General features: G+C 38.5%; 1 protein-coding gene across 4 annotated transcripts in view; it reads left to right on the plus strand.

Annotated features, from left to right (window-relative positions):
- The window catches only part of LOC131078112 (uncharacterized), a 154,597-nt gene that overhangs the window by 75,747 nt on the left and 51,288 nt on the right, over positions 1-27,562 (plus strand). For 3 of the 4 annotated variants that reach the window (XM_058015784.2, XM_058015782.2, XM_058015783.2), the window contains 4 exons: positions 22,078-22,319; positions 22,457-22,572; positions 22,731-22,773; positions 22,911-23,002. In XM_058015784.2, the coding sequence (XP_057871767.2) occupies positions 22,078-22,319; positions 22,457-22,572; positions 22,731-22,773; positions 22,911-23,002 (493 nt within the window). Of the gene's footprint in view, positions 1-22,077; positions 22,320-22,456; positions 22,573-22,730; positions 22,774-22,905; positions 23,003-27,562 lie in introns of all 4 variants that reach the window. The other variant, XR_009113730.2, reaches the window with a different exon arrangement.

A 27,562-nucleotide genomic window follows, 5' to 3' on the forward strand; every position in this document is an offset into this window, starting at 1 on the left:
TATTGGATATTGATCCATTGATTTTATTGACTTCTTTGATCTTATGAATGATTCCTCCAGTTCCCCCTTCTCAATTGAATTAATCTCTTCTTTATATCTTCTTTTGTGGGAAGTCACACCTCTTCATAAGAAATGAGTCATAACTCTTCATTGCTGCCCTTTGAGAATAATAAATTATTCTCCAAATTGATCTCCCTTTGATGTCCTCCTCAATTGAGACTTTCTCCTTTTTATATCCTCAAATGTGAGGGAGAGGTCACACCTCTTCATCATGTATGCCCTTTGGCAAGAGACACACCCTTTCCACCATTAGCACCCTTTGAAAGAGTGCAACTCTTCATTATATCTGCTCTTTGAAAGGGACACAACCTTTCATGATCAGATCTGCACTTCTTATTTAAATCAGATCTGTACTTCTGATTCCCATATTATCCCCCTCAAATGAGGTTCTCTTCTCCCTTCTATATCTCATGTTTGAGGGAGTCACAACTTTTCATTTCATGCCTTTGACCATTCATTAACTTAATTAAAATTTAATTATATTTAAGTGTATTCTTTTATATTTTAATTTTAATTTTATTATTATCATTTATTTTTAAATTGTATTTCAAAGTGGGGACATTACAAAACGTGTCTTTTCAATAGTGCAAAAGAACAAAGGGCTAAAACTAAGCATCTCTTCTGGCCCATGGTTACATCTCTGGTAGAACTAAGTGTATGGATGATTTCAAGATAATGAGCAAAAGGTCTGAGGTAAGATAGTGTATGGACCTAAGTCAATAAAGATGGGAAGTCTAAAGATGCTCTGAAGACAATGAAGGTGGTAAGAAAATTAGCCCAAAGTTTCTATTTATTTGAGGCGATCCATTTGCAATATGTCAAAATATAAAGTATTACAATCTGCACCCATTTGAAACAGCCCTTGTCATAGCCCCCAAATCTTTGACCTATAAAGCACCGTCGGTTTAATTGATAACATTGCATCTGAAAAGATTGATGCTTTAACATGCAAGAGGTGGCATTTTTCTTATGAAGATATGATTGACATGTATGTTTAAGATTGAGAGAGGCGCCTGCAGACTGAATTCCTAAATATGCTAGGCATTTCTCACTTTATAGTATTGTTTTTGCAGGGAAAATGTCTTGGAGAAAGCATTTTTGAAGCTTTTGATGATCACAAACTTAATCTTACCAAGATTAACAGTTAGATGCCAAAGCTCATAGAACTGATCTTAAGCATCTAGTTGTTTTTGTAGACAGTCAGACAATGTACCAGGAGGATCACACCTTTTGACAGAATAGCAACATAGCGTTTGCGACATGATTGCAAAGAGAGTTGGTGAGAGGGCACTTGTGTTTGATGGTGATGGTAAATTGGACAGCCACTACCTTGTTGTCTAGTGATAGCATTAATAACTCTGAGATGCTAATATTATGTAATCTCTGGAAAAAGTGACAGCACCATATCAAACACTTTTTGTAGTCTATAAAGAATAAAAGTAGTTTGGAATATCACTGTGGTCCTTCCTGAATAATAACTTGAACAGCAAAATGATCAATGGCCCAAAATTGTTTGCTGAAGTCAACCTGCATTCTTACCTTCAAATTACTCTGCTCTAGCAGCTTGGAAAGCTTTTTGTCCAACACTGACATAAGGCTTGTCAAGTGTATGGTAAATCAGGATCACTAAGCAATAATTTGGATTAGAGATATCCCCTGATTTCTAATTTGGGCTCTTGATGTATTTGAATCAAGGGGGAGGGGAACCTGAGAAAATTGTCTCATTAAACAAGTCTCTAAATTGGAAAGATGACTGATTCAATGACATTGAAATTTTTTGCGCAAAGTCCTTTGTAGTCAATTGATAGCTTCAAAATGGCTCTATGATGATTTTTGGATGCCATTGATGACAGGATACTGGAGGCAGGGAGGCTTCGGTTCACCAGAGGACATCAGATACTTAAAGATGGTTTACAAGAGCATGTCTTTTCCTAAAAGCATGAAATGGAGGCTTCGGTTCACCAGAGAACATCAGATACTTAAAGATGGTTTACAAGAGCATGTCTTTTCCTAAAAGCATGAAATTTGTGCTTTTTTCTTTGAAGGAGATAAGTATATTAACTACAAGTAGAGGAGACAAGGTCGGATCATTGAGTAGGACATATCAAGCATCTGTTTTTCTTGGTTTTGTGTTACCGTTCATTCTAGTCATTCATAAGACCATAACCGTCAGGATGGAGACAATTTGGATTCGTGGATTATGTCTACAAAAGAGTCAAGGGAAGCCTCCCAACGAGGAAAGGGCAAATGAGACTAATTTGGTGTTGGAAGTAGCTGTCCTTAAGAATCCAACTTTTGACATTAAAAAAGAGGCAAACAACATAATCATCAACCAAACATGTATTAAAATTTATCATGGTGTGATTAGAAGTCTAGGAACTCAGAAGGGTCAATATAAGAGGGTAGCAAAGAAATAACGAGTGACATCCAGGGTAAAATGATCAGCAAGAGAAGGTGATCAAATATATTCAATTCAGGAATGTGAGGGGTCATAGTACTGTTGGTGAGAACATAATCAACCATCATCATCTAGAGTGCAAGTGAATACGCTAGAATTCAGAAAATAAGGAAGCCCACCAATAATCAGGGGACCATGTGACCTGTACATTTCAAGAAATTGCGTACCATAAGCTGTGGCCAAATTCTTATCATTTGCCGATGCTGTCCAAAACCCACAGTTACCATGATCCAATTGAAATAGACCAAATGTGTCATTCACATTATGGGTAAGGATATGGTGGCCCCTATTATGGTGTGTTGAATCTGTCTAGAGGAATGGCATCTCTAAGGAGAGTATCCCAAAATAATTTAGTAGAGATCCAGATACTACAATCAACATGAACAAAAAGAGAAAGAGGCTGGAAGGAACTAATGTACTGAAATGGAGGCATTATGAAAAATCAGCGGGCCCCTTGTTACATGAAACTGTAGTATCTGGAGCATTTATCCACAGCAATCTCTGAAATTATGATGTTGGTGGTAGTCAAGAGCGAGGAAAGTGGTAATTCCAGAACTCTAGATACCATCTGATGTTCATGTCTTCTGTTTAAATGTTAAGATTCAGTGATAACCAAAAACGGGAGGTAGGACTTGCCCTGGTCTCTCATGGGTCTGAATGAGAAGAACAAGATCTGCTGGGAAATTATTTATGTATTTTCAAGCTTATAAGTAAAAATTTGAAAGCAAACATGGATCCTATAAGTAAGATTTAAACGGAATGAAAATTTTCTAATATTTATCATGTACCTTGTCAGAGTTTGAATTCAGATGTCTGCTTTTTCATTCAATGGGTTAGTCTATCCCACACATTTTGCTAGATTTTATTGTATAAATTTGAAATCTGGTGAACAATTAAAAAAACCTTAAATATGTTCCAATTGGCCACTAAGTTCGTTTGTACAAGGGCAAATGATTTTTTAAGAAGTTTTTCTTTAAAATAGTTTTAAAAACCTGTTTTATATTGCGGTTTCTCATTTTTTATCTGTAAAATGTGCCCATATTGTCAGCTGTTATTATTTGCATTTCATGGGGCTGATGCCTTCAAATTTTAATGCTTTCATCTATTCATTGTGCAGCATCGAGGTATCATTGTTGTGTGTAGTTGCATTGTTCAGTCTGGTGAAGAATGGGAAAGGCATGTAGAAGACAAACAGTGTCTTTCTATGAAAGGCCTGTATTTCTTTTGTCTTTGATATTTGCTGCAGATTTCATACAGCAATGGTCTGCAGCTGGAGGCAGGTGTGGCTGGGGCAGGCTAAAGTTGTGTGTAGTTGCATTGTTCAGTCTGGTGAAGAATGGGAAAGGCATGTAGAAGACAAACAGTGTCTTTCTATGAAAGGCCTGTATTTCTTTTGTCTTTGATATTTGCTGCAGATTTCATGCAGCAATGGTCTGCAGCTGGAGGCGGATGTGGCTGGGGCAGGCTAAAGTTTTGTTTCTCTTTTTTTTAATAAGATATGTGTCTAGGATTCTGCTTTAAATTTTAATCTTTAAGTTATAAACTTTTTTGAAAATATGATATATATGTTTTAGCCTTAATTTCTGGTTTTATTGTTTTCAATTACAAATTTTTATTGAATAAGCTATAAATTATTTTTTTTGCTCGGTAAAGTGCAGCGAAGCTGCGGTAAAATTAAATTAAAACCAAAAAAGAATACATAGGCATTCACCCAAGTCAATATGGTTACTGTAACCACATCCAGTAAGATGACCTATGCTAATATAAAGGTAAGCAAAAGCATACACAAATATGCATGCTCAAGGCTAACAAAATACCCATCCAGATGGCTGAGCAAAAACAGTTACATATCTGCATTTCCCCCATTCTTGGAAGCCCTTAAGAAAGGCCCAAATCAAACAGCGATCAACGGCCTAGATTAAAGCATAAACACCCTAATAGGGATTTACAAGAGTTATCCAATAAGAACAAATGCGTGAAAGATTTGTGGCACATGGAGCTTTCTTCTAGAAGGATGCATCCTTATCCTCTTTCTACAGAAGCATGTTCGATGAAATTGGACAGAAGAGGATTGACCTCTTCCATTGTGACATGTGGCAGCATGTTTATCTTGAATTTCATTATGGCCAAGTCATCAGCATATGTGGAAAAGCATTTTCCCCCAATTCTTGTTTTTGAAAGGCATCCCTGATGGAAAAGAAAGTTGATGCATTAGTCAAATTATGCTTAAGGCTTGGCCTTGTGACAGTGAAAAAATTCTCCTAAGCTTTGATCTTCAGATTTGCCACGTGCATTTCATTCTCCCGAATTGTTTCTATCCCAAGTATATCAGCAGCCACAAGGAATATCTTGTTCTTAATCTTTTTGATCAGCCCCTCAATTTTGACACCATCAACCTTTACCTTTTCCAGAATCTCACTTCTTGCTATTAACACCCAATACCATGTGTTGAAATCATGCACAACTCTAGCTGCAATCGCTTGCCCATCTATTAATTCCTACTTGGGAATTCCTTTCAACACCTATAAGCATGCGATTATTCTATCTTGAATATCATGAAGATCTCCCCACACTTCTGACATGTCTTGAATTCAAGAGTGCAATGAAGAAGTTTGTCCATATGCCAACATCAATTTTTTCACAAATGTCCCGCCATCCATTCTTTAGCCTCTTTAGTTGTCACTTTACCTTCTTTAAAGTCCCCAATTGTTTCCTGTGGAAGAGTCAAGAGTGGAGGAGTTGATGCATCTTCTTGATTAATGGGTTTGGTCAAGTGTTGGATATACTTCTTCAACTGCCCAACTTCCTTCTTGTACTTCCTTTTCTTTCCTATCTCTTTCTCCAATCTTGCCTTGATGGAAGCGATTGATTTACCAAGTCCTCAACTTCTTGTCCCTTGGTGGTTGGACCTAAGTTGATAGTTGTTATTTCATACTCCTAAGGAGTAATATCTTCTTTTGCCTTGTCAACTTTAGGCACAACGATTTGAACTGAACGACAACCTGCATCGTCCCTTAGAATCGAAGGAAACCTCTTGGTTGTCTTCTTTACTGCAACCTTTTCCAATCTGGCCAGGAAATCTGCTGTCTTTATCATCTTCTTGCTGAACTTCTACAACTATTTTTAGTTTCATTCTCTCTTTTAACCAATCAGGAATTGTGGGCTGCTCAATACCTTAATCTTCTTGATTACTTTATTCACCTGGATTATCCTCAACTCCCTGAAGAGTAGAAATCTTTTCTTCTTGGAATTCCCCGTCTAAAATATCCATCTCTGCATTTTCTGATTCAATTATTTCTTTATTTGAAGGAGATGGTGGTTCTTGATCCTTCTATTGAACTGATTCCACATTTCTTTCTTCATTTGGAGAAGGGATCTTCGTTTCAGTTAGTGGTTCATCCTCAAGAATTAATATATTGTTCAAATTTCTGGATGTGGCCAAATGAGATGGGCCTGATTTTTGTTTCTTTTCTGCAGCTTTCTCATTTACAATTTTCTTCCCTTTTGACTTCGCAGAATCTTCAGCTGTTTCCTTTCTTTTTCTTGAATTAATACTTTCAAGAGGCCCAACACTTTGAGATGTTCCTTCATCATTAGAAGAATATGACTCCATGACACCCATCAAATTGTAAATAAGAGACATATTTCTTCGCTTCAACTGTTGGACTTGTTGATCAACCCACCATTGTGTGTATTTGACAACTGGCAGCATCAGGGTGGCCATATCTGCAAGTTCTGGATCAGACCATCTTATCGGAGAAAGGGGCCTATTCTCATCATAACGTGGCTTTGTGTTTTCTCCATCATACTCTAATTGGTCAGGCACACAGAACAACTCAATTGTTTCGATCAAATTTACAGGTAATCTTGACCATAGCCTTTTCCTAATATCAAATTCAGCTACACCATTCACCTAGGAGTCCTCAAGATCCATCTTGTGCTTGTACTTTTCTCCATTTACCAATCCAATATGATTATGGTGATCGAAATTGGCTCTGGATCAGTAGAAGATAAATGGATACCATTTCATCTCCAACCTTGCACTTTCAGGGGCGTGTTCTGTTGAACAAGGTCAGGAATGACTCCACTAAGCCTTTTCGCTCTGGACCCTTGGCGAGGGACATGAGCGATTCGCCTTGGACCCTTGGAGAGGGACAGGAGCGCTTTTCGCTCTGGAACCTCAGTGAAGGTCAGGAGCGAAATTTGACTTTTCGAACTCTCTATGAGGACAATTTTAATGGAATATAACATTTAAGTGACATTTCCTTCTATGTTTCTTCTTTCTTATACTTTAAGTTATATTCCATATATACTTTCAGGATGTTTGAGAGTGGTTTCAGACCTCCAGGAGTTATATTGCAAAATCTAGTTTTTTGAGGTTTTTCAGTTTCCAGACTTAGTCAAATTTCAGGATCAGGGCATTCCAGACTTAGCCAAATTTCAGGATCAGGACATCACTCGAGCAGGACCTGCTATCTTATTGATCTCCCCGACAGCACTCAAAATGCAAAGGCTAACTAACAAAACCCTAAAAGACCTAGAAAACAAACCCTAAAAAGCAAAAAAAGCAAGGGTCCCCATTTGCAATGGGGCGATGTGTGAAAACGTCACAACATCTAGCGCCACTCAGAACATGTTAATTTGGTGTTTGCAACTCTGTCATTATTGTTATTCAAAGATATGAATACCCAGTTTTCTTATTCAAATCCTTCTTACTAAACTGTTTTTATTCATAGTTAATTCATTTACCAACCAGTCATATTGCAAACACTGTTGATACAGAAATTTCAAAATAGACCGCAACTATTAAATAGCATTCTGGAAGAAGTGCACCTGAGAATACACAGCAAGTCCAGGCTTTCGATGGAGAAGATAATCAACGCCTAATACATATTTCTGGTAATTCCCGTCAAATCAATGTTTTGTTGAACAGACGGAAATGATCAAACATCCCGCAAAGCATCATTGTAATATTGAATAGCCGTAGTACTCCTAGCAATTTGCGATATGATTCACAACTCTCACAACCCGACAATTGACGCAGGAGACACAAACATGTGAAATCCCAAGTGCGCTAACGTGAACCAAAGACTCCCGTGGTTTTATAACCAATATCGCGGCGTAGCCAGAGGTTCATTCCCGCCACCACAACACACGAGAATATATAGAAAGAATGCGACGCTCTGCAACACGACCAATGAATGCAAACACGAACTGAGTTTTAAATTTGTCACGCAGCAATAATACTCCTTGCATTCATACGGGGAAAATGAACTTCCGACGCTGAGTGTATGCAATGACTTTATTGACTCCAACACGGAAACTATATACGAACTCCTTCTTGGTAAAAAGTAACAAGTGCGTTGTTTGCCGCATTAAGGACCAGTAGGCCAGAAATGAATACTGGCGAAAGGCCAAATGAAGTAATATTAAATTCCTCACACAGAGAAATTGATAACAATTACCTTCGAATTCCTTCAAAACCCCCCCCCGATCATCCAGATTTCCCCTTCATATAAGGCGGGGACGGGTATGAATCCCGTACAAAACCAAAACTAACTTTCAATAACTAAGAAAATTTATCTGTCTCTTATTTACAAAACTTCGAGCACTTTATCTGTCTCTTATTTACAAAACTTCGAGCACTTTATTAATTAAGTATATTATATTAGCGGATATACTTAACTAATATAAAATAATTAATATGCTAGTCTTAACTTAGACTAGGAGCTTAATGAAATATTAGGGAACATTACAGTATAGTTGGTCAAGAGGCTAGGAGTTAGGAGGATAGCCCTTCCTATGAGGGGTGAAATGAAGTGATGTGAGATGAGAAGTCAAGTCAAGAGGGTCACATAGGGCAAAATTTGTGTAAGTATGGGAAAACTTCCATTGTTCATGCTTTGGAGCGAACTTCCTTTACCTTGGCATTGGAGCGAATTTCTTCCTTGGACATCAAGGTGGAGTGATTGCACTTTTTCTAGAGGAAGGTAGCCTGAGGAAGATGAGATTAAGATTGATAAACTTCCTTTGCTCCTTTGGAGGAGCAAACTTCCTAAGCTGACCTCGCTCACTCGTTAGCTTGGCATAAGCAAGAGATAGAAGAGAATTTGATGGAGGAATCCCTTAGATAAAGTCTAGCTAAATATGCAGGTGTTTCCTTCATGATCCAAGCGACCCACTTGTGCTTCAGTGAGAGGCGAAATCATCTCGAAAGCATTCATTGAGAGCTTTTCATAACCTTTTTGTGCATGAAACCAAAACCCTAAGGTATGAGTTGATAAGATTGAGATAGAGGGGCGAACTTGAGGTCATTTCCATTGCCCAAGGTTCAAAGTGAAAAACATTTCCATTGCTCCTCATTTGGAGCGAAATACTCGTCCTTTGCTCTTCCATGAGAGCGAATTTGCTTCTAGAGCCTCAGATTAAGAGATTCAATGCATTCGAGTTGATGGAATGAAAGAAATTGGTAAAAAGGAGTTAAGTTTCAAAGTTGAGTTCATTTCCATTGCTCCTCATTTGGAGAGAAATTTGCTTCCATTGCTCCTCTCTAGGAGCGAATTTGATTTCTATTGCACCAATCTTAGAGCGAAATCATCCTCAAAGCATTCAATGAAGGTGATCTAATGAATTTTGCACAAGAGGACGAAATCGTAAGATAAGTTGATGAATTGAAAACGAGTAGATAAAGTTTTAGTTTAGTTTGCAACAACTTTCCTTGCTCCCCTCCAAGAGTGAATTGTGCTTCTATTGCCTCTCTCCGGGAGTGAAATACTCTTCCTTTGCTCTTGGATAAGAGCCAAGTTGATTTCAAAGCTTTTCTCGAGGTTAATTTGACACATTTTCACACGTGGATGGCTAAAAGCTTAAGGTATGAGTCAATAGAATGAACGTAAATGGATGAAATTGAGCTAAGTGTCTAAATTGTAAGAACTTCCTTTGCTTCCTGTCAGGAGTGATTTTCACTTCCATTGCTCCTGCTTAGGAGCAAATTTCTCTTCCTTTGCTCTTGGATAAGAGCGAAGTTGATTTCAAAGCTTTTCTCGAGGTTAATTTGACACATTTTCACACGTGGATGGCTAAAAGCTTAAGGTATGAGTCAATGGAACGAAGGTAAATGGATGGAATTGAGCTAAGTGTCCAAATTGTAAGAACTTCCTTTGCTTCCTGTCAGGAGTGATTTTCACTTCCATTGCTCCTGCTTAGGAGCAAATTTCTCTTCCTTTGCTCTTGCTTAGGAGCGAAGTTGATTTTAGAGCCTTCCTTAAGGTTGGTGTGTTGACTTGGTTGTCAGCACCTCCTTCGGGATTCGTGACATGTGCTTAACCGCCTCCCGTAGATCCTTGTCTCTGGCTGCTGTGGCGTTCGTTGACAGCTCGAGCTTTTGGTGTAACGACAACGGTGATTCCAACAAGTGGTATCGGAGCGTTGGGTTACATGTTCGAATCTCTAGAGGTCTCCTTCATTTCGTCGGTGCAGAACCCTCAATCGGTATTGAGAGGGAGATTGTTGACTTGGTGGTCAGCACCTCCTTTGGGATTCGTGACATGTGCTTAACGGCCTCCTGTAGATCCTTGTCTCTGGCTGCTGTGGCGTTCGTTGATAGCTTGAGCTTTTGGTGTAACGACAACGGTGATTCAAACATGGTGTGATACCTTCATATGCATAGATGACAAAATACCCCTAACTTAGGTTGAAGAAGAGTGAATCTGAGCTTACTTCCATTGGAGAGAATTATGCTTCGATTGCTCCTCAAGTGGAGCGAATTCTCCTTCCATTGCTCCTCCTTGAGAGTGAAATACCCTCCGAAGCATTTTAAAAAAATGATTTGATGACTTTTACACCAGGATAAAAGACTTAACGTATGAATTGTTAATGTCAATAGCTTCGGTTGGACTCCTTGCATGGCTGGGATAGTGTTGTGACCATTTCACACATCGCCCCATTAAAATGGGGACCCCCTCTTTCTGCTCGGTTTTGCCTATTTCTCTCTCTGCTTTTAGGGTTTGTGAGTCGTCTGGATTAGGGTTAAGCCTTAAGGTTTCCGTTTTGATGATTTTAAGCCAGAATCCAGTCCAATTTTGAGAGATTATTGAGCATCCTCGCGTAGATGCAATTTTGAAATAGGATGAATCGTCAGGGGTCAGGTGAGTCTGTCTAGGTTCAGTCGGAATTTTGAATGCAAGTCCGAAATTTTGCCTAAGTGTTGATGGTGGAATTTTGAAATTTTGTTTGAGTGATTTTGGCCGAATTTTGGAAATTTTGATAATTGATCCCAGGCATTGGAAATAGCTTAATTTTACCTTGTGAAGTGACTGAGGTCCTAAAATCTTGATATTCTGGCCTATGGAGGTAAAATCGCTCCTGTCCCTCAGCCAGGGACCAGGGGGAAAATGATATTTTATGCATCTTGGTTATTAATTTGTTTCATTTGTCTTATGCAGGGTCGCCAGGAGATGCAGTTGAACGTGAATTGAAAGTTTTGAAGATTTTGAGTTTTACAAATGGCAAATTTTGAAGTTTGAGGCCAAATCGCTCCTGTCCTTCAGTTAAGGACCAGGGCGGAATGACTCACTTAGACCATTTTGACCTCATTTTGATCAAATTGAAGCGTCAAGGACGTAATGGAAGGTGAAATCAACATGATAGAGCGCCAGGATTGAGTCGTTTGCAATGAAAAGTTGAACATTTGCCCTCAAGGACAAAAATCGCTCCTGTCCCTCACTGAAGGACCGGAGCTTGTTTCTCAAAATTTCACTGTCCTTGCAGGATCAAGACGATTTTTGGATTGGAAGAGATAAAGGGAGGCATGTTCTGTCCATTGAATATAAGTTGAAGAAATTTGCAAACAAGGAAATGTGCCAGGAACAAAAATCGCTCCTGTCCCTCACTGAAGGACCGGAGCTTGAAATCCAAAATTGCCTTGTCCTTGAAAGATTTGAATGATTTCGCGATTTGAGAAGAACAAAGGAAGTACATCTTATCAGTTGAATATAACTTGAAAGTGCCATCATGAGGAAAATTGGCCCTAGAAGCAAGTTCGCTCTTGTCCCTCAACCAGGCACCAGGGCGAATTTTAGTGATAGCTCCCGTCCCTCTCTCAGGGACCAGAGCGATTTTCCTTATAAGACAAGTTTTGGGCGAAGATCAAGTGAGTGTTAAGTTTGAGACAAGCAAAGGGGGCATAACGAATCCATTGAAGATAATTTGAAGATTGCAAGACGCCAAGAGAAGCTCATATTGTCCTAGGCGCTCCTGTCCCTCTCCAAGGGACCAGAGTGATTTCTTCCTTAGACAAATTTCTCGCCAAGATGAAGCAAATTCCATGTCAAGGATGAGTGAAGGGAAGCATGACAGACCCATTGAAGATAGTTTTGAACGTTGGCAAAGCACGAATGAGCCTACAAGTGAAAGTTCGCTCCTGTCCCTCAGCCAGGGACCAGGGCGAAATCAAGGTTATTTAATATTCCCTCCAAGTTTAAAATCACTTCAAGTCAAGGTACAAGGGGGCAATGATGTTTGGAACGCCTCGAAGAGAAATGAAGTTGCAAAGATCGCAAAATGTGATGAAACTGCCCAAGTTCGCTCCTGTCCCTCTCCAAGGGACCAGGGCGAAATAGTCAAATATGCTTAAACTTTGATGGCCACTTTCGTTTCATACGTTCAAGAAGGAATAAAGGACACCATTTCACGCCTTGAAGACAATTTGATATCAATATGATGAAGGAATTGCACCATAGACTAAAGTTTGCTCCTGTCCTCCAGTCAAGGACCAGGGCGATATTCACTAGACTGGTCATTTCTTTCAAAAACCACGTCAAGGCAAGGTCGCACAAGGTCGCACAAGGTCGAAAATGTTTTTGAGAAGATGATAAGCAAGGAACCAAACGTCAAAAGGTGACCAACTTGAGCAAAGAAGCAAGTTCGCTCCTGTCCTTCAGTCAAAGACCAGGGCGATATTCATAAAATCAATCATTTTCTCCCAAAGATCACATCAAAGCAAAGTTATACAAGGTTGAAAATGTCATTTGAAAGGTGATGAACAAGGAGTTAAAGTTAAAAGATGACAAATTTGAGCTGGAATCCAAAGTTCGCTCCTGTCCCTCACCAAGGGACCAGGGCGATATTCACTTGAATATCAAATTTGCCTTGTAGAAGACAAGTAAGTATGCGTGGGATGAAAGAATAAAGTTGTTACTTGCCTTGTGATATAAATTAGTGATTAAAGAGGCGAAGACCAAGGAGTAAATGCAAGGTTCGCTCTTGTCCCTCACTAAGGGACCAGGGCGATAATGATCTTAAGAGGCATTCATCTACGAAATTGAATCGATCAAATTCAAGATTCCCAATGAAGATGCCAGTTTCAACGTAGAGGAAGTGGTTTTGAACGTAAAAGGCGAGAAATTCAAGAGCAAAATGCTAAATCGCTCCTGTCCCTCTCCCAGGGACCAGAGCGATGTGGTTTGTACCCCTTGTATCTCCTATGTTTTGGCGCCAACATCATTTTCAAATTATATTAAATGCTAAAAATCGATAAAACTTGAAATATTCAATTAAAATGGGCATTTAATAAGTGCGCACAAGACATTTAATTAATTAATTTTGCCTTTAAAAATCGAAACTATTAAATACGAAGGCATTAAATTAATTAATTATTATTTTAAATAAATAAATTGGGGCGCTTGGGTTTTATTTTCCATATTTTAACAAAGTCGGCCTTGATTTTTATTTAAAATTTGTTTTTAATTGCCTTATTTCTAAAAGTCGGCCTAGAGGTAATTAAGGAGGTGAGCGCTTATATAAAGGGGGTGTGATATGGCATTTTGAAACATCATTCAATCATCCTTTGCATGCGATTTGGAGAAGACAATTACAAGGTGCGAATTTCATCAAGGAGAGGTGCGAAATTTCCATTCAAAGGGGAGTGCGAACTTGGTTTGTGTTCAAGTGGAGCGAATTTGTCATCAAGATGTTGAAGACCCCAAGGGTGGTGGAATTGACAAGGAAGAGGCATTCGCTAGAGGAGGATCGCATTGATACTTCAAATTTCGATTTCTGCCTAGGCGATTTCCTTATTTTGTATTTTTAGAGTTAGCTCTCAAGTGGGGTATGGCGAAGTCTTCCCTTGTCTTGAATTTTGAATATTGATCTTAAATTTTGAATTTTGAAAATTTGAATTTCCTGTAGCTCAATCGAATTTAGGAAATGATAACTCAAAGACTTATCATGAAGTTTCCTAAATTCAATCTCTAATCTAATCTATGTTTATACATTGCAAAATCTATTACTTATTGTGAAATGTTGTGTAGGTGTTACGATGGCGACCCCGAAGGCGGGAGCATCCACCAGTCGTCCAGCCCTCATGAAGGAAGATCAAAAGAACGAAGAAGTGGAGACCAAGATCGTGTCTAAGTGGAGCAACATTGGAGATACCAACTTGGGCAACTTTAGTACGAAGAAGTTTCGGGAGGTCCCTTACATTGGCAAGCCATCACCTGTCGCCAGGAGGATAATTGAAAGTGGCATCATTAAGGCGGCCATCTTCCCTCCAGCAATCTAGTGCCATGAGTTGATGATCGAGTGTGCTCGCCATTATGATCCACAGTCCAGATCGATCGTGTCCAAGGAAGGAAACACTTTGGCCTACCTTTCAGAGGAGGCTATAAGTGAAGCTTTTCATCTGCCAGAGCACAGAGATATGATCTACAAAAGCATAGAAGGAGCCAGGTCCATGTACGAGGATGATCCAGACACTTGCCTAAGCATCATCAATAAGAGCTGGTTACTCAAGAGTCGTCCTCGCCTGAGCAAGATCCCGAACACACCACATAGGATTGACTTCGAGGAGGAGTACAGAGATTTGATAACAATGCTCAATCGAGTCACAGGAGCCCCTCAAGCCTTCTATTTCGAGAAGTGGATGTTCTACTTCATCCAAGTGATAGTTCAGGGAAAAGGAACAATTCATTGGGCTAGAATGATTAGCCATTGCTTGGACGTACAGTTAAGGAGATTGAAGGCTACCAAGTCTTTCCACATGAGTTCATACATCATATATGCCTTGGTCAGGAGCTTTGAGTACGCAGGACTACCTCACAGAGGAGTGATTGGAAGAGGACCCGGCGAGGTCAGAGTCTGTGATTCCTATGTTCACTTGCATCATCCGCCAGGAAGTAACTACAAGTTAGTTAATGATACCTTCACGATGAACATCACCAGGACGTTGCAAGGCAGAATTCACAATAGGCTATCACAGGATGCACAAGAGCTAATAAAGAGGTACGGTGCTTGGTTCATCCAATTTCCGAAATTTACTTATATTAGAGTTCATGGATGTCCTTCACCTCCATACATGTTGCCGAGATATCCGACAGACAAAATAGTGTTACTTGAGGTAACAAGACAGTTGGTAGCTTATGTGAAGGCATTCAGACACAGACATGGAAATGGAGTTCCTGTGCCTATCATACTAGGAAATTCAGTTGAGGTATGCCCTAATGCTCTAGCCATGGATGATGCAGAGAAGGAGTTAGCTTTATATTCATTTTCATTCTTTGCCTTGAGAGAGAGTTTTGATCCTTATGGGCATATAGAGGAGACAGTCGGAAGAAAATATAAGCATGAGTTTCAGATAGAGGACTTTATGATGAATCTCTCAGATGATCTTGAAGTGAAAAGGAAAATGCATTCCAGATTACCTTTGGACTTCATCAGGAAATGCAAAATTTACAGAGTGGCCGACCAAGCTCAGGACAGTGGCAGACACCTCCAATCATCTTATGATCGAGAAAGCAAATCAGTGAGGCTAGATTGGAATGAACCCGAGATTGTGGATCTAGATGCTTTGATGGCTCCAATTTTGTTTTGTACTCGCAGATGGGTTGATGTGCAGCATCAGAAGTTGAGAGAACAAGGCATATCTATGATTTTTACTTTGGAGGAAAGACCAGCTGAAGGTGGAGCAAGTGTGAGTGAAGGTAATCTTAATACCAGAAGCGCAAGCGAAGGCAACCTCCGAAGCGCAAGTGAAGGCAATCCCCATCCTAGAGGCTCAAAGAGAAAAGAGAGACCTGAGAAAAGAGAATCCTCCGAGAAGAAGCAAGAGGCCAACCGAGATCGTTCATCCGGCACATCTTCTCGACAAGAGAAGAGGACACTTGAAATGGAGGAGTCTATGGAATCAATGGTACAGAACGATAAACAGGAAGAAGGACAGGCAACTCAACGCTCATCAAACCAATCTCTCCAAGTTAATGAGTTACATGAAGACAAGAATGATAACGAAGTAACATCTCCTCTCAGAGAAGAAGAAATATTGCTTAAGGAGATACAAGTTAGAGAAACAAGATCCGCCATTCCAGATTGGTTAAAGGAGAGACTGACAAGGGTGATTGTAATTGAGGACGAAGATAATGTGATTGATTTAGAGAGCCTTGTCGGAAATTCTCAGGAAATGACAGAAAGGAGGAAGGCCTCTAAAATGTCCAAGATGATCAGAGATGAGACAGGATCCAGGAAATTACAGATAGCTACACCAGCAGTGGACAAGTATGAGGGTGAAATCCTTGCAGAGGATTATGATGTAGAGACATTTTAGCTCGGTCCACTCACAGCCGAACAAACATTGGATGAGGCCACCGATTCATTTGAAGCATTGAAAGACAAGCTTAGGGAAGAAATGGAGAAAAATAGAAAGCTTGAGAGAGAGGTCGGTGCATGGAGAACATATTTCAGCCATCTCAATCAGCCTTTGGGACGTCAGGATCCAGCAAGATCACCCGTACAGGCACTTCCCCTTCAATCAATTGGGTAGGCAGAGAGAGTCAGGAGTTTGGTCCAGCTTATGAGCTCTTGGATTGACAAGTCTCATACAGTTGCTATGGAATTTGCAACAAGGATGATGCAGACTATTCACCGAGCTATCCAGGTTCTTGAGATCATCCACAATTTGATGATAACGGTAGCCGCCTTTGCTCATACTAAAGATGTTATCATTCCTGTCCTGCAAGTAATCAGACAAACATCAAGAAAAGTCCTAGCACAAGAAAAGATAGTGGATGGTGGACCTCATAGTTTACTTCAGTGGTCGACTTTACTCCAGATGAAGGAAGTTCTCTTTGAGGACATTAATACTAGATGCAATCATGTTGAGGAGGTTATCCACCTGATCCAGGACAGAGTGTTTGAGGTACTACGCACCATTCTTGGCAGAAGGATCGAAGTTGAGACAGATGTGGATTTGCAGGAATTGGAAGAAAGAGTCAAGGTCATCTTTTGCAAAGATGAAAATGTTATTACAGATGAGCAACGGGATCAGATGTTTGCTACCATGCTCCTGATTGAGAAGACCAAAGAACTTGAACCTGAATGGGACGCTGCTCTCCTCAAGGCTTTCGATCAGATCATCCACTTGGAAGAACGAATGAGGAATCTTCCCGAGATTCCAATTGCTGAGATCGAAGGAATCGTATCTAGATTCATTGCATATGCTAAAAAAGAGCATTGGAAAGGGAATAAGATTCTAGAAGAAAGGTTGTTATAGATGGCACCTTAATTGTCATTGGTCTATGTCTCCTAGATTTTTATGCCAAAATTTAATATTTGGCTATGCATTTAATATTGTTCAGTAAAAAGGGGACTATTTGTAATAAACCCTAATTAGAGTTTAGGTGTCATAATCTTGGCCATTGATCTTCTTTTTGATCTGGACCGTTCATTGTAATTGAGGATGCTATATATACCCTCATTTCTTTTCATTTTGCATAGATAGAGAAACTAGAAACTAGAGATTAGATATCAGCATTAGTGATTAGAGATTAGCAATTTGATAGAAGCAAGTATTTTGTAGCAAGATTGAGCTTTGAAGAAGGAATTTCAAACAATTGTTGTTCATGATGGCTTTGAGATCAATAAAATATTGAAGTTATGGCGTTTTATTGCAATTCTTGTGGTTATCTTCATGGTTGTTCGTTTTCTTGAATCATTCTCAATCAAAGTAGTGTTTTAATTTGGAGGACAAAGTGTTGGACTTGATCGTCGGTGTGATTCACTTTCCAAACCACTAGCTTCTTGCTGATTGTAGGAACGCCTTGCGTGGTCAACTGGAGAAACTTGAAATCACTTAAACCTTCAATCGTTGTTGTATCTTGGATATGTGCCTTTATGGTGGTGTCTATGATCCTTGAGGAGTTGAAGAAATCATTTGTTACCTTAGAAGATCGCATCAATTTCAATTGAGTTGTTATTTTATGGCAATATTGGAGTTGGTAGAATCTTGCCAATTCTCGTCCACATTGAGTCATTCTTAGGATTAGATTAGACTTTATCTCTTGCAAGCCCTACTCTTTTGATCTTTTTTGAGAACTTGTTAGTATTAGGAAATCCTGTTCCTGCAGTTCGGATTTGGCGTAAGACCCCTTGATGAAACAGCAATCACAACGACCACTGGTGCTTATCCACACGTAGAGACCTTGCTTAAAAGAACATTGAAGTCACCCTAACTGATCCTTCTTGCGATATCTTCAGCAGTTAGAGATTTTATTCAAGAGAGGATAAGGTACCCTTGGGTATTTTATTCTGTGTATGATTGTGTACAAAATACACGTCAACAGATAGCAAGTATGATTTTCTAATTGGCCTATCAGCCTTAGACAATCATAAGTCCGTATACTTGAAGCGGTTTATTTCAAACTGTTAATATTAATTATTATCATGCATCGGTTAAGTCAAACTGATTATCTTCATATCCCATCACCCTTGGTTTAAGTCACATCTCTTTGTAAAGTGGCCGGCTATTGGTAAAAAGGCATCGCTCTTGTATATATGTTAAGTGCTCTCCCTCATTTGGTTAAAAAACGGATATATTAAGTGCTGCGTTTATCTTAGATTCATTCTCAGTGCCTGCTATATCATTTTGCCATTACATATTGTTTTTGTCTCGTGACTCCCAGCCCGTGCATTCTCAGTTTATCTGCAGTTTGAATACTATGACGATCATCAAGCAGATCAGAGTATATTATCAGCAAGTCGTGCCTTATACTGTGCAAGCAACCCGTGTGCATTCATCTTCATCCGTGCACATTCGTCTATAATCCATGGATTGCCTACAGTGGATATTCCTTCACACATAGCTGATTTGATTGGCAGAGGCAAGCATTGTTCGTACATCCTAGAATAGTTCAGATTACATCTCCTTACGTCTAGAGTGACTTGATCTATCTATAAGCTTCAAAGAGTGCAGCGATCTTGTAATAAGTATCTTTATTCAATAAATATAATCTGAGACTTAATTGTTGGGTTTTTCACCTTCAAGAGGAAGGTTTTCCTAGGATATACACTGCGCAATTGTGTGAATTCTTTGTCTATCTATTCTGATCACTAAACTTAAGATTGATGAGTAATAGGGGACAAGATGGTTAGAAGTAAGCTAATTGGGCTGAGTTTGATGTGACTTCCTTTGCTCCCTGAGAGGAGTGGATTTCACTTCCTTTGCTCTTCTTCAGGAGCAAAGCTTCTTTCTATGCATGTTTAAGGATGATTTGATGAATTTTGGCCAATGGAAGAACAAATTTAGAACCTTCACCCCCGCTTTTGATCATTGAGAGGATCAAGTTGATGAAAATTTTGATGAGGAACTGTTGGAGATGATGAAGTTTAAGGCACTTCCTTTGTTCCCTCGGAGGAGACAAAATCATTTCCATTTCTCCCTGATAGGAGCAAATTTCCCTTCCTTTGCTCCTCCTTAGGATCGATCTCCCCCATAGATGCACATATCAGACCCGCAATACATAAAATCGTAGATCATGTCAAATTAAGAGATTGTGAAGGTTATATGTCATGTATGTTTGATACCATATTTGTTTTCTTTTGCATATGTGAAAGGAGGATGGCAAATTGCAAAGCAACACCTTGAAGAAATAAGAGTAGGGGGATTGCAAGACGCACAACACCATGCAACTTCAAGGAGAAAACTTCACCGACAAGCACATTGATACCAAGAAAGTGACTACACAAGAAGGATTCACTTACACAAGAACATGATCCAGACATCGAAGGATGTGGATGAAAGAATCAACAACATGAAGGGAATCACAAAGAAAGAATTTCAATGGAGTGAAGAAGCAATTATGAAATCAAAGGTTCATTCCAAGACAATATCAATATTCAAAACTAGGAGGGAGTCAACATCTACATCCTGCACCTTCATGGCTTTCAGCATTGATGATATTCAAGAAGATAGTTTCAAAGCTAGAAGATTAGCTCAAACAACATGATACAATTTGGAAACACGCCTCCATCATCACCACGTTGAGCAAGTGACTAACGTTTAGTATCAAGGAATATTGCTTATGATGAGATATGAGGTCTACAAGTGTAGATTGAGGTTGCATCCCAGTCACTACCCTACCAATTAGAGAAGGTCCTACATCAGCATGTCTTGATTCAATGAACCACGCCCACCCATGGGGGCACAAACTCCAATGTACCTAGCCTCACTATCTATTGGTCAAACGCTCTAGGGATGTCACGTGTCAAGATATTGTAATTATTTCATTGGCCAGAATAAAGTTTGTTGTAACTAACCCTAATTAGGGTTTCATTGTAAAATCTTGGCCATTGATCTGAAACAATCCTGACCACTCATTGTGATGGGCTCTCTATAAAAGGTTCAAGCTCTTCATTTGTAAGGGTTAATAGAGTAGAAAATAGTTAGTAGCAGAGAATTAGTGAATAGGAGAAAGATAGAAAATAGGAGGTTAATAGTAGTTAGAAGTTAGATAAGGAGAAGGAGGAATTCTTGTTAAGACTTGTAAATGAAGATACTCTTTTCATTGAAGTTATGGTGAAGTGTGTTATTTCAACAAGTCCCATGGTTTCTACTTCTCATTTACTTTCATGTTGATTAGATTGAATGGACGAAATTGTTGAATGCATTTGCGTGGAATCCATTTAGTCCATACCACTAGCCTCTTACTGATTGTAAGTGTGCCTTGCATGGTCAACTGGAAGTGTATAAGCTTAACTTCAATTGTTATACATCCATTGTTTATGCCTTAACTTGAATGGTAATCAATGTTTGATGATAATGATTTGAACATCTTTGAATTGCACGTTCTAAGATTGCACTGAGCTTGTGTCAAACTGTTCGGTTTGATGGTGAGACATTGCCCAGTAGGATTCAATCGAATCATTCACTCTTCTCTTATGTTCCTAGGAGCAGCATAGTCTTCCTAAACCCATCTCTTTTGCCCCTTTTTTTTTTTTCTCCAAACAAGTAGATAGAATCAAAGCTCCACCAATTCAAGCATTCATGTATAATGTAAGGCTTCTTGAAGAAAAAACAATTACAACGATCAATTGTGCTTAACCTCATATCGTGACCCGACATATAAGGAACCTTGGAGTTGTCTCAAGTGATCCTTATGCAAATCTTCAACATTTGAGAGATTTTGATCAAGAGAGGATAAGATACTTTTGGGTATTTTATTCTGTGTTTGCATGTGTATAAAAAAGACATCAATAGGTTTCCTCCCACCCCATCCATAGTCCTAGAAATATTGTTTGGAGCTCTGAGGGCGGGACAAATGGGGCAGCTCTGAATGCCATTGGGGGATTTCACAAGCCCTAACACTAGGTTGCGAAACCGTATCTCCCATTTTTCCCCTGCAACATCCATCCTAGTGTCCATACAAACAGGGGCAATGGAATATGAATCAGCATAACCCACACCAGCAGCAGATTTTTCGTAGGCGCCACCATGGTCGAAGAGCGTAGAAGCCGCATGAGGCAGAGCAGTCAGGAGCATTGTGGAAAAACTCTCAAATTTAAATATTAATTATTTAGTATATTTTAATTTTTAATAAGCTATAAATTATTACTAATTAATATTTGGAAAAATCAATGTTAATGCTTTATTCAATTTTTTTATATTTAAAATTTATTTGATTGTAAATATTAATTTATTTGATGTAAATGTTAATAATTTATTTAAATTTGATTGTTAATATTTTAAATATATCTTTTATAGTTTTACTTTGACGAAGCTTATCATGGTTTATAAGTGTGGTTTGGTTTTTTAATAGATTTCAAATTTATTCAGTAATGTTTATCTATTTCGAGAATCTTGTGGATTTAAGGAATGCTCATTTTCGGAATCTCATACATGTATACTTGTCATAGATACCATTGCTGGAAGGGGAGTAAGAAACGTAGACAATAATAAAAATCACCTAAATGTTCTAGATTTGCTGAATACCACAAACAATAGAATGAAGACATCAAGTTAGGCCTTATACTAAATCTTGGCAATATGAAAGTTTGGATTCTTAAGAATTACTATATGGTGTAACAGAAATTGGAATCAAGGCTACATCAACTACTAAAAAAAGCAATTGACAATAATCCCCATAATGGCATCCAAAAAAATGTCACTGCATGCTCTTTGTAAAATGAATTCTTTGGAGCTTACAAGAACTTTCTAAGTTAATGTATTGAGTCTGGAACAAGTAATCAACTTCTGTTTCTACTGATGCATGAAATGCAATTAATCTTATTGACAGGACCTATGAACACCAAGCACATGCTGTTAGTCCTGCACCAGCACCAAATGATTTGCGTTCAGTGTTACCTAGTGATGAAGAGCCTTCTATGCATGTGCCAATGAATGATCCTTTCAGTGACAGTGAGTATGAAGATACTCCAGGGAGTGGAGCCATGAAGGAAAAAGACCATACACAAAGGGAAGGACGTTCTCCGCATTTGCCGACCCTACAAGAAGAGCCCAATTCTTCTAACTCAGAAGGTCTTACAATAACGTTCTGCATTTTGAATTTTTTTAATATTTAATTGTTTACTTTTTAAAGCCTCTACGTGGAATTTTAATCTTGGGAACGAATCTATGTGAAGTTTCTAATACTTTAAGTTGCGATCTATCTGCAGAAGACGACCCTCTACCTGCAATAGAAAATCTTCAAATTGTTGGTGAAGCTGTACCCGGGAGTATGTTGCAAGCATGTGGATTTTCCATCAATGGGACGACACTTTGTGTTTTTCAGGTTTAATCAATGTGATGCTAACTTTATTTTTTCTTTCTTATGATGTGCTTATTCGTAGCTGTTTTTGACCAAGATGAATGACACTATCTGATTATAATGTTTTGTACTTGCTTTCAAACTTTGTCTGCACTCTCTAACCCGGTTATGTTGATTCTCAGTGGGTGCGTCACTTACAAGATGGAACTATGGTATACATTGAGGGTAATTTCTTCCTTTTCCACCTTTTTGTTAGTATCGGAGGATGTCTTGACTGCAGGAATGCTGTAAATATTCTCTATTAAATTGAGCATTGCTTGAAGCCTATTAACTAGGATGTTTCATGTCTCCTGTTAGAACAGGGGCAGCTCAACCTGATTATACTGTTACTGCCGATGATGTTGATGCACTCATTGCAATTGAATGTGTCCCAATGGATGATAGAAACAGAAAGGTCTGTATATTTCTGCACAAAATTCTATGCCTGAGTAGTTTTTGAACATGTTGCATTTTAGAAGCTATTAGAATAACTAGATATTGTCAATATTCTGATAATACAAACGTGCAGTAACTTTGTTTGAGAAATTCCAAAGCAGTGAAATTTTTCTCCTGTTGATGCTGAAAAAAGTATCGAACTCTATTTATCCTAAAATTACAACCTTCATATCTTTTTAACTGAAGCCTGATAGTTCATTGTGACACCAGAAAGGTGTAGTTGCATTAACTGCACAAGCCACTTAAGCATTATGAGCTACCACATTTGAAGAGGTTGTTATCTTTCATCCCAAGGATACAAACACAATCCTATAGACACAAACATAGTGCCTACAAATAATGCTGCTATTGCTGCCTTTTGTATGTAGCATATTCCTGGGTATTCAGGTTGTTTTAAATAAAGATATCCTTTCAATGATTAGAGGAGCTCTGGTATCAGCAAAATGAGTTTGCTGTGGAACTATGTTTAAATTAGGAGCTAGTAACATGAGTTATGTGTGTAATTCTTCCATGGTTCTTACAATAAAAAGCTGTAAGATACTTGCTGGAAAAACCTTGTTGTGGCATGAAATAATGGATCACATTGGTGAGAAAAGTATTCAAGCTTTACAAAAAATGTGTGTGGTTCAAGATCTTTTTGACTGTTTCTTGATTTTTATTTCTATGAGCAAGTCTTGGAAAAAGGGCTAGGATTAAGGGATGGTAGCTTGGGAAAAGAGGATGCAAGGTTTGGCACAGTGTGACCTTAAGAAAAAAAGCTCTTGGTTGTAAATGGTTTTTAAAAGAAAGCGTTGTTCAAAAGGAAATGTAGAAAAATACAAGGCACAATTGGTGGCAAAAGGTTATTCCCATAGTTAGCGAGGTTTATCCCCTTAAAAACTACTATGTTGAAATTTGGGATGTCTTGGGGATGTAAAGATATGGATGCATGTGCCTGTTGATGTGTTTTTTATGCACATGCGAACACAGAATAAAATACCAAGCTATCTTATCCTCTCTTGAACAAAGTTATTCGAATGTTGAAGATTTGCCTAAGGATCAATCGAAATAACGCCAAGGTTTTGGTATGTAGGGTCTCTACGTGTGGATAAGCTTTGTTGGTGTGATGTGATTATGCTGGATTCACAAGGGGACTTACGTTTGATTGCCTGAACGCTTTGATATGCTAGAATTTAAGTCCTACCTACTAACTGAGATAATAAAGAAATAGCAAAAGGTAAAGGGTTTAGAAAGTCTACTCGAAGACCTAGAATGTCAGAAGGTGGATGAATGACTAGGTGGAGTCCTACTGGGCTAGGTCTCACCATCAACTAGAACAATTTGACACAAGCTCAGTGCAATCTTCTAAGGGACATTTTGGATATGTTCAAATTATTTCCATCAAACGTTGATCACCATCCAAGTTAATGCATGCAAAATGGATATATAACAATTTGAAATTAAGCTCTTTAATGCTAGTTGGCCACGCAGGGCACACTTACAATCAGTAAGAGGCTAGTGGTATGTACTAGGCGGATTCCGCATGAGTGCATTCAACAATTTTTGCCATTCAATCTAATTATCTACCATCAAACTTGAAGATCCAACAAGAAACCATGCACATTGCAAAGAAACAACATATTTCACCATATCTTCAATGAAAATGGAGTCTTTTACAATTAAGGCAACAATGTCGTGCCTTCTCTTCCTACTCTACTCTAATTGCTACTTTATTCACTATTCTTCTGCTACTGACTATTAACTATTGACTATTAACCAACTATTAACCTTTACAAATGAAGAGCCAGAGCTTTATATAGAGAGCTCTTTACATTTCAATGGCTCTGATTGATTTACAATCAATGGCTAGGATTTCAAGATAAAAACCCTAATTAGGGTTTGTTACAACAAACTCCTTTAGCCAATGAGAAAATTACATTCAATGATTGTGAACCAATAGGAAACAAGGGTAGGTACATCAGAGTTTGTCTGCATGTGTAAGCGTGGTTCATCGAATCTGGACATGCTGATGTGGACCTTTCTAATTGGAGGAATAGTGACTGGGATGCTAGCTTGTCCTACACTTGCTTAATCAAGGAATGTCGTATCTCTTTTGATACTCAATGTGGTGATGATGAGAAGCTAACTTTGATTAACTCTTCTAGAACTATTTTCTTCCTTGAGATTGATCCTCCTTGATGTAATAGTGTACCTCTCCTTGACTCTCTTGTGTTTGATGAGGATGAGGCTTCTTCACTATCAAGTCATGTGATCTCCTTGGGGATAGCTCTAACACTTGAAGTCCCTTGATCTTAGTAGCACTTTGAGTCTTCTTTTATGCGCTTAAGGTGCCCTTGAGGATGATGAAGCTTGCTAATGACGTTTTGTTTGTCTATGTCCACTCTTCCTTTATCCTGGCCTTCTTGATCTGCAAAACAAACAAAAGATGATTAAGTACACATGACACATTCATCCTAACATGATATCGCTCAATTCAAATCATCAATAAGAAGACATTTAAATCAATTTTGCTTGTAGTTGGGAGGAAAGAGCATGTTTATTCTCCTTGTTTAATCCAGTCATTTTCCTCTCCCTGTCATTATAGCCTTAGATTGAATCCTTCTCATGTGAATGTACCATCATTTTTGACCCCCTAAAGGCTTAAGAGTAGGCATTGCTTGGGTGCCTTGACAAGGTACATAGTCTCTTAGGAAATTCGCTTTGGTACCTTTGGAAGGTACATGATCGAACTAGGCAATTTCACTTAATTCCCTCATCATTACTCATTCTTCAAGGCATTGGACTTCATAATTGTCTTCCCTCTAGGCATAGACAAGTCATCTGCTCCCAAAAATTGCTTAGGAATGAGTTCGCTCACTCACTAAGGCAAGATTCAAGGCCTCTTAAGAATTTTGCTCATGTACCTTAGAGAGGGTCAGGAGCGAATTTCATCCTCTAGGCTCAATTCATACTTTATTTCAGTTAACTTTGCCTTAGACTTGATTTTTCACTTCACTCCTCATCGCACTCAAGTCAATTTACACTTTAACCTTGCTCAAAACAAGATCCTTTTAGTACCTTGGCGAAATAAGGGGTCCCTTCAAGGATTTCGCTCCTGTACCTTTGGAAGGGTCAGGAGCGAATTTGACAATATTGCTGAAATCACTCACATTTTCATCAGTTCACTTTGTTGCAACTCACTTCAAAGGAACAAATAGGTGTTTTAGGAACAAGGAGCAAGGATTGATTGTTGCAACACATCAATCCTCTCTCAATCACGCCATAGGAACAAAGATTTTGACCCAAACAAGGAGCAAACTATTAGAATATTTAATTATATTTTAGTCACCTATATTTAGTTCCTTGTTTAATGGTCATTTAGCTTTTTAGTTAATTAGCTTTTAAGCTTTATTTAGCATTTAGCTTTTTCTTTTTAATTAATTAGCTTTTAAGCTTAATTTAGCTTTTAACTCTTTAATCTTTTACTTTAACGTTATGTTCTAATTATAGAACATTGTCTTGTAACCTCTATATATACGTGTGTATATCGTTCAATTTAATCATCCGATTATTGAATCATTCATTCAATTTATTTTTGATGGTATCAGAGCAAAATTTTTGCTGTTAACATTTTTCGAAGTTTTTATTGAAGAGATTTTTTTTAAAACTGTTTTTTTTTTAAAAACAGATTTTTTTTCTCTTCCTCGGCAGTTTTTATTGGAGGAGAAAATTGAAAAACCAAGAAATTTGAGGTTACAAATCACCATTTTTGTGGAAAAAACGATAAAACCTGGATAACTAAAATCTACGCGAATATCGTGGATTACATATTTAGATAATTTTTAAGGGAAAATTATAAACCCTGCGAACAATTTTTGAGGAAAAAATCGTGAAAACCCTCCCATGATTTTTTGTGGAAAAAATCAGAAAATTGACAGACAATTTTTCAAGAAAAAATTGTGAAAACCTTCCCATGATTTTTTGTGGAAAAAAATCAGAAAACCGATAGACAATTTTTTAGGAAAAAAACGTAAAAACCCTGGGACCTGTTAGACGAGGTCTGGCCTAAATCAATCTGATCAAGGCAACGATATTCAGATATCGTGAACATGCACTGTTTCCAGGTGTTGTGGCAGTTGTTGAACTTTTGTCTGTGTTCCAACATGGTGTCGGTCAAAGATGCCATCACAAAAATGAGGGTTGAACGAGGTCAACCTAATGAAAGCATGAGACAGAAGAATCTGATTCAAAAATCAGAATAGAAGCAGCTGCACAAAAAACTTGAAACCTTGGAGGAGAATTCTGACACAAATTCCAAGGTGCAAATTTCAATGTTTGGAAGAAACCGAGAAATTAAAATTTTCTGCACACTTAAAACAGCATAAATAGTGCCCAAAAAACAACAAAAATCCCAACGTCCACAGGCTGCGTCATGTAGACTAGTCAAAGCACTCTATGGCCTCAAACAGGCTCCTCGTGCATGGTACATCAAAATTGATAAGTACTTGATTGATCAAGGCTTTCAGAGGAGTCCTTCAGA

The sequence above is a fragment of the Cryptomeria japonica genome, chromosome 3, assembly GCF_030272615.1.
Source record: "Cryptomeria japonica chromosome 3, Sugi_1.0, whole genome shotgun sequence".
NCBI lineage: Eukaryota > Viridiplantae > Streptophyta > Pinopsida > Cupressales > Cupressaceae > Cryptomeria > Cryptomeria japonica.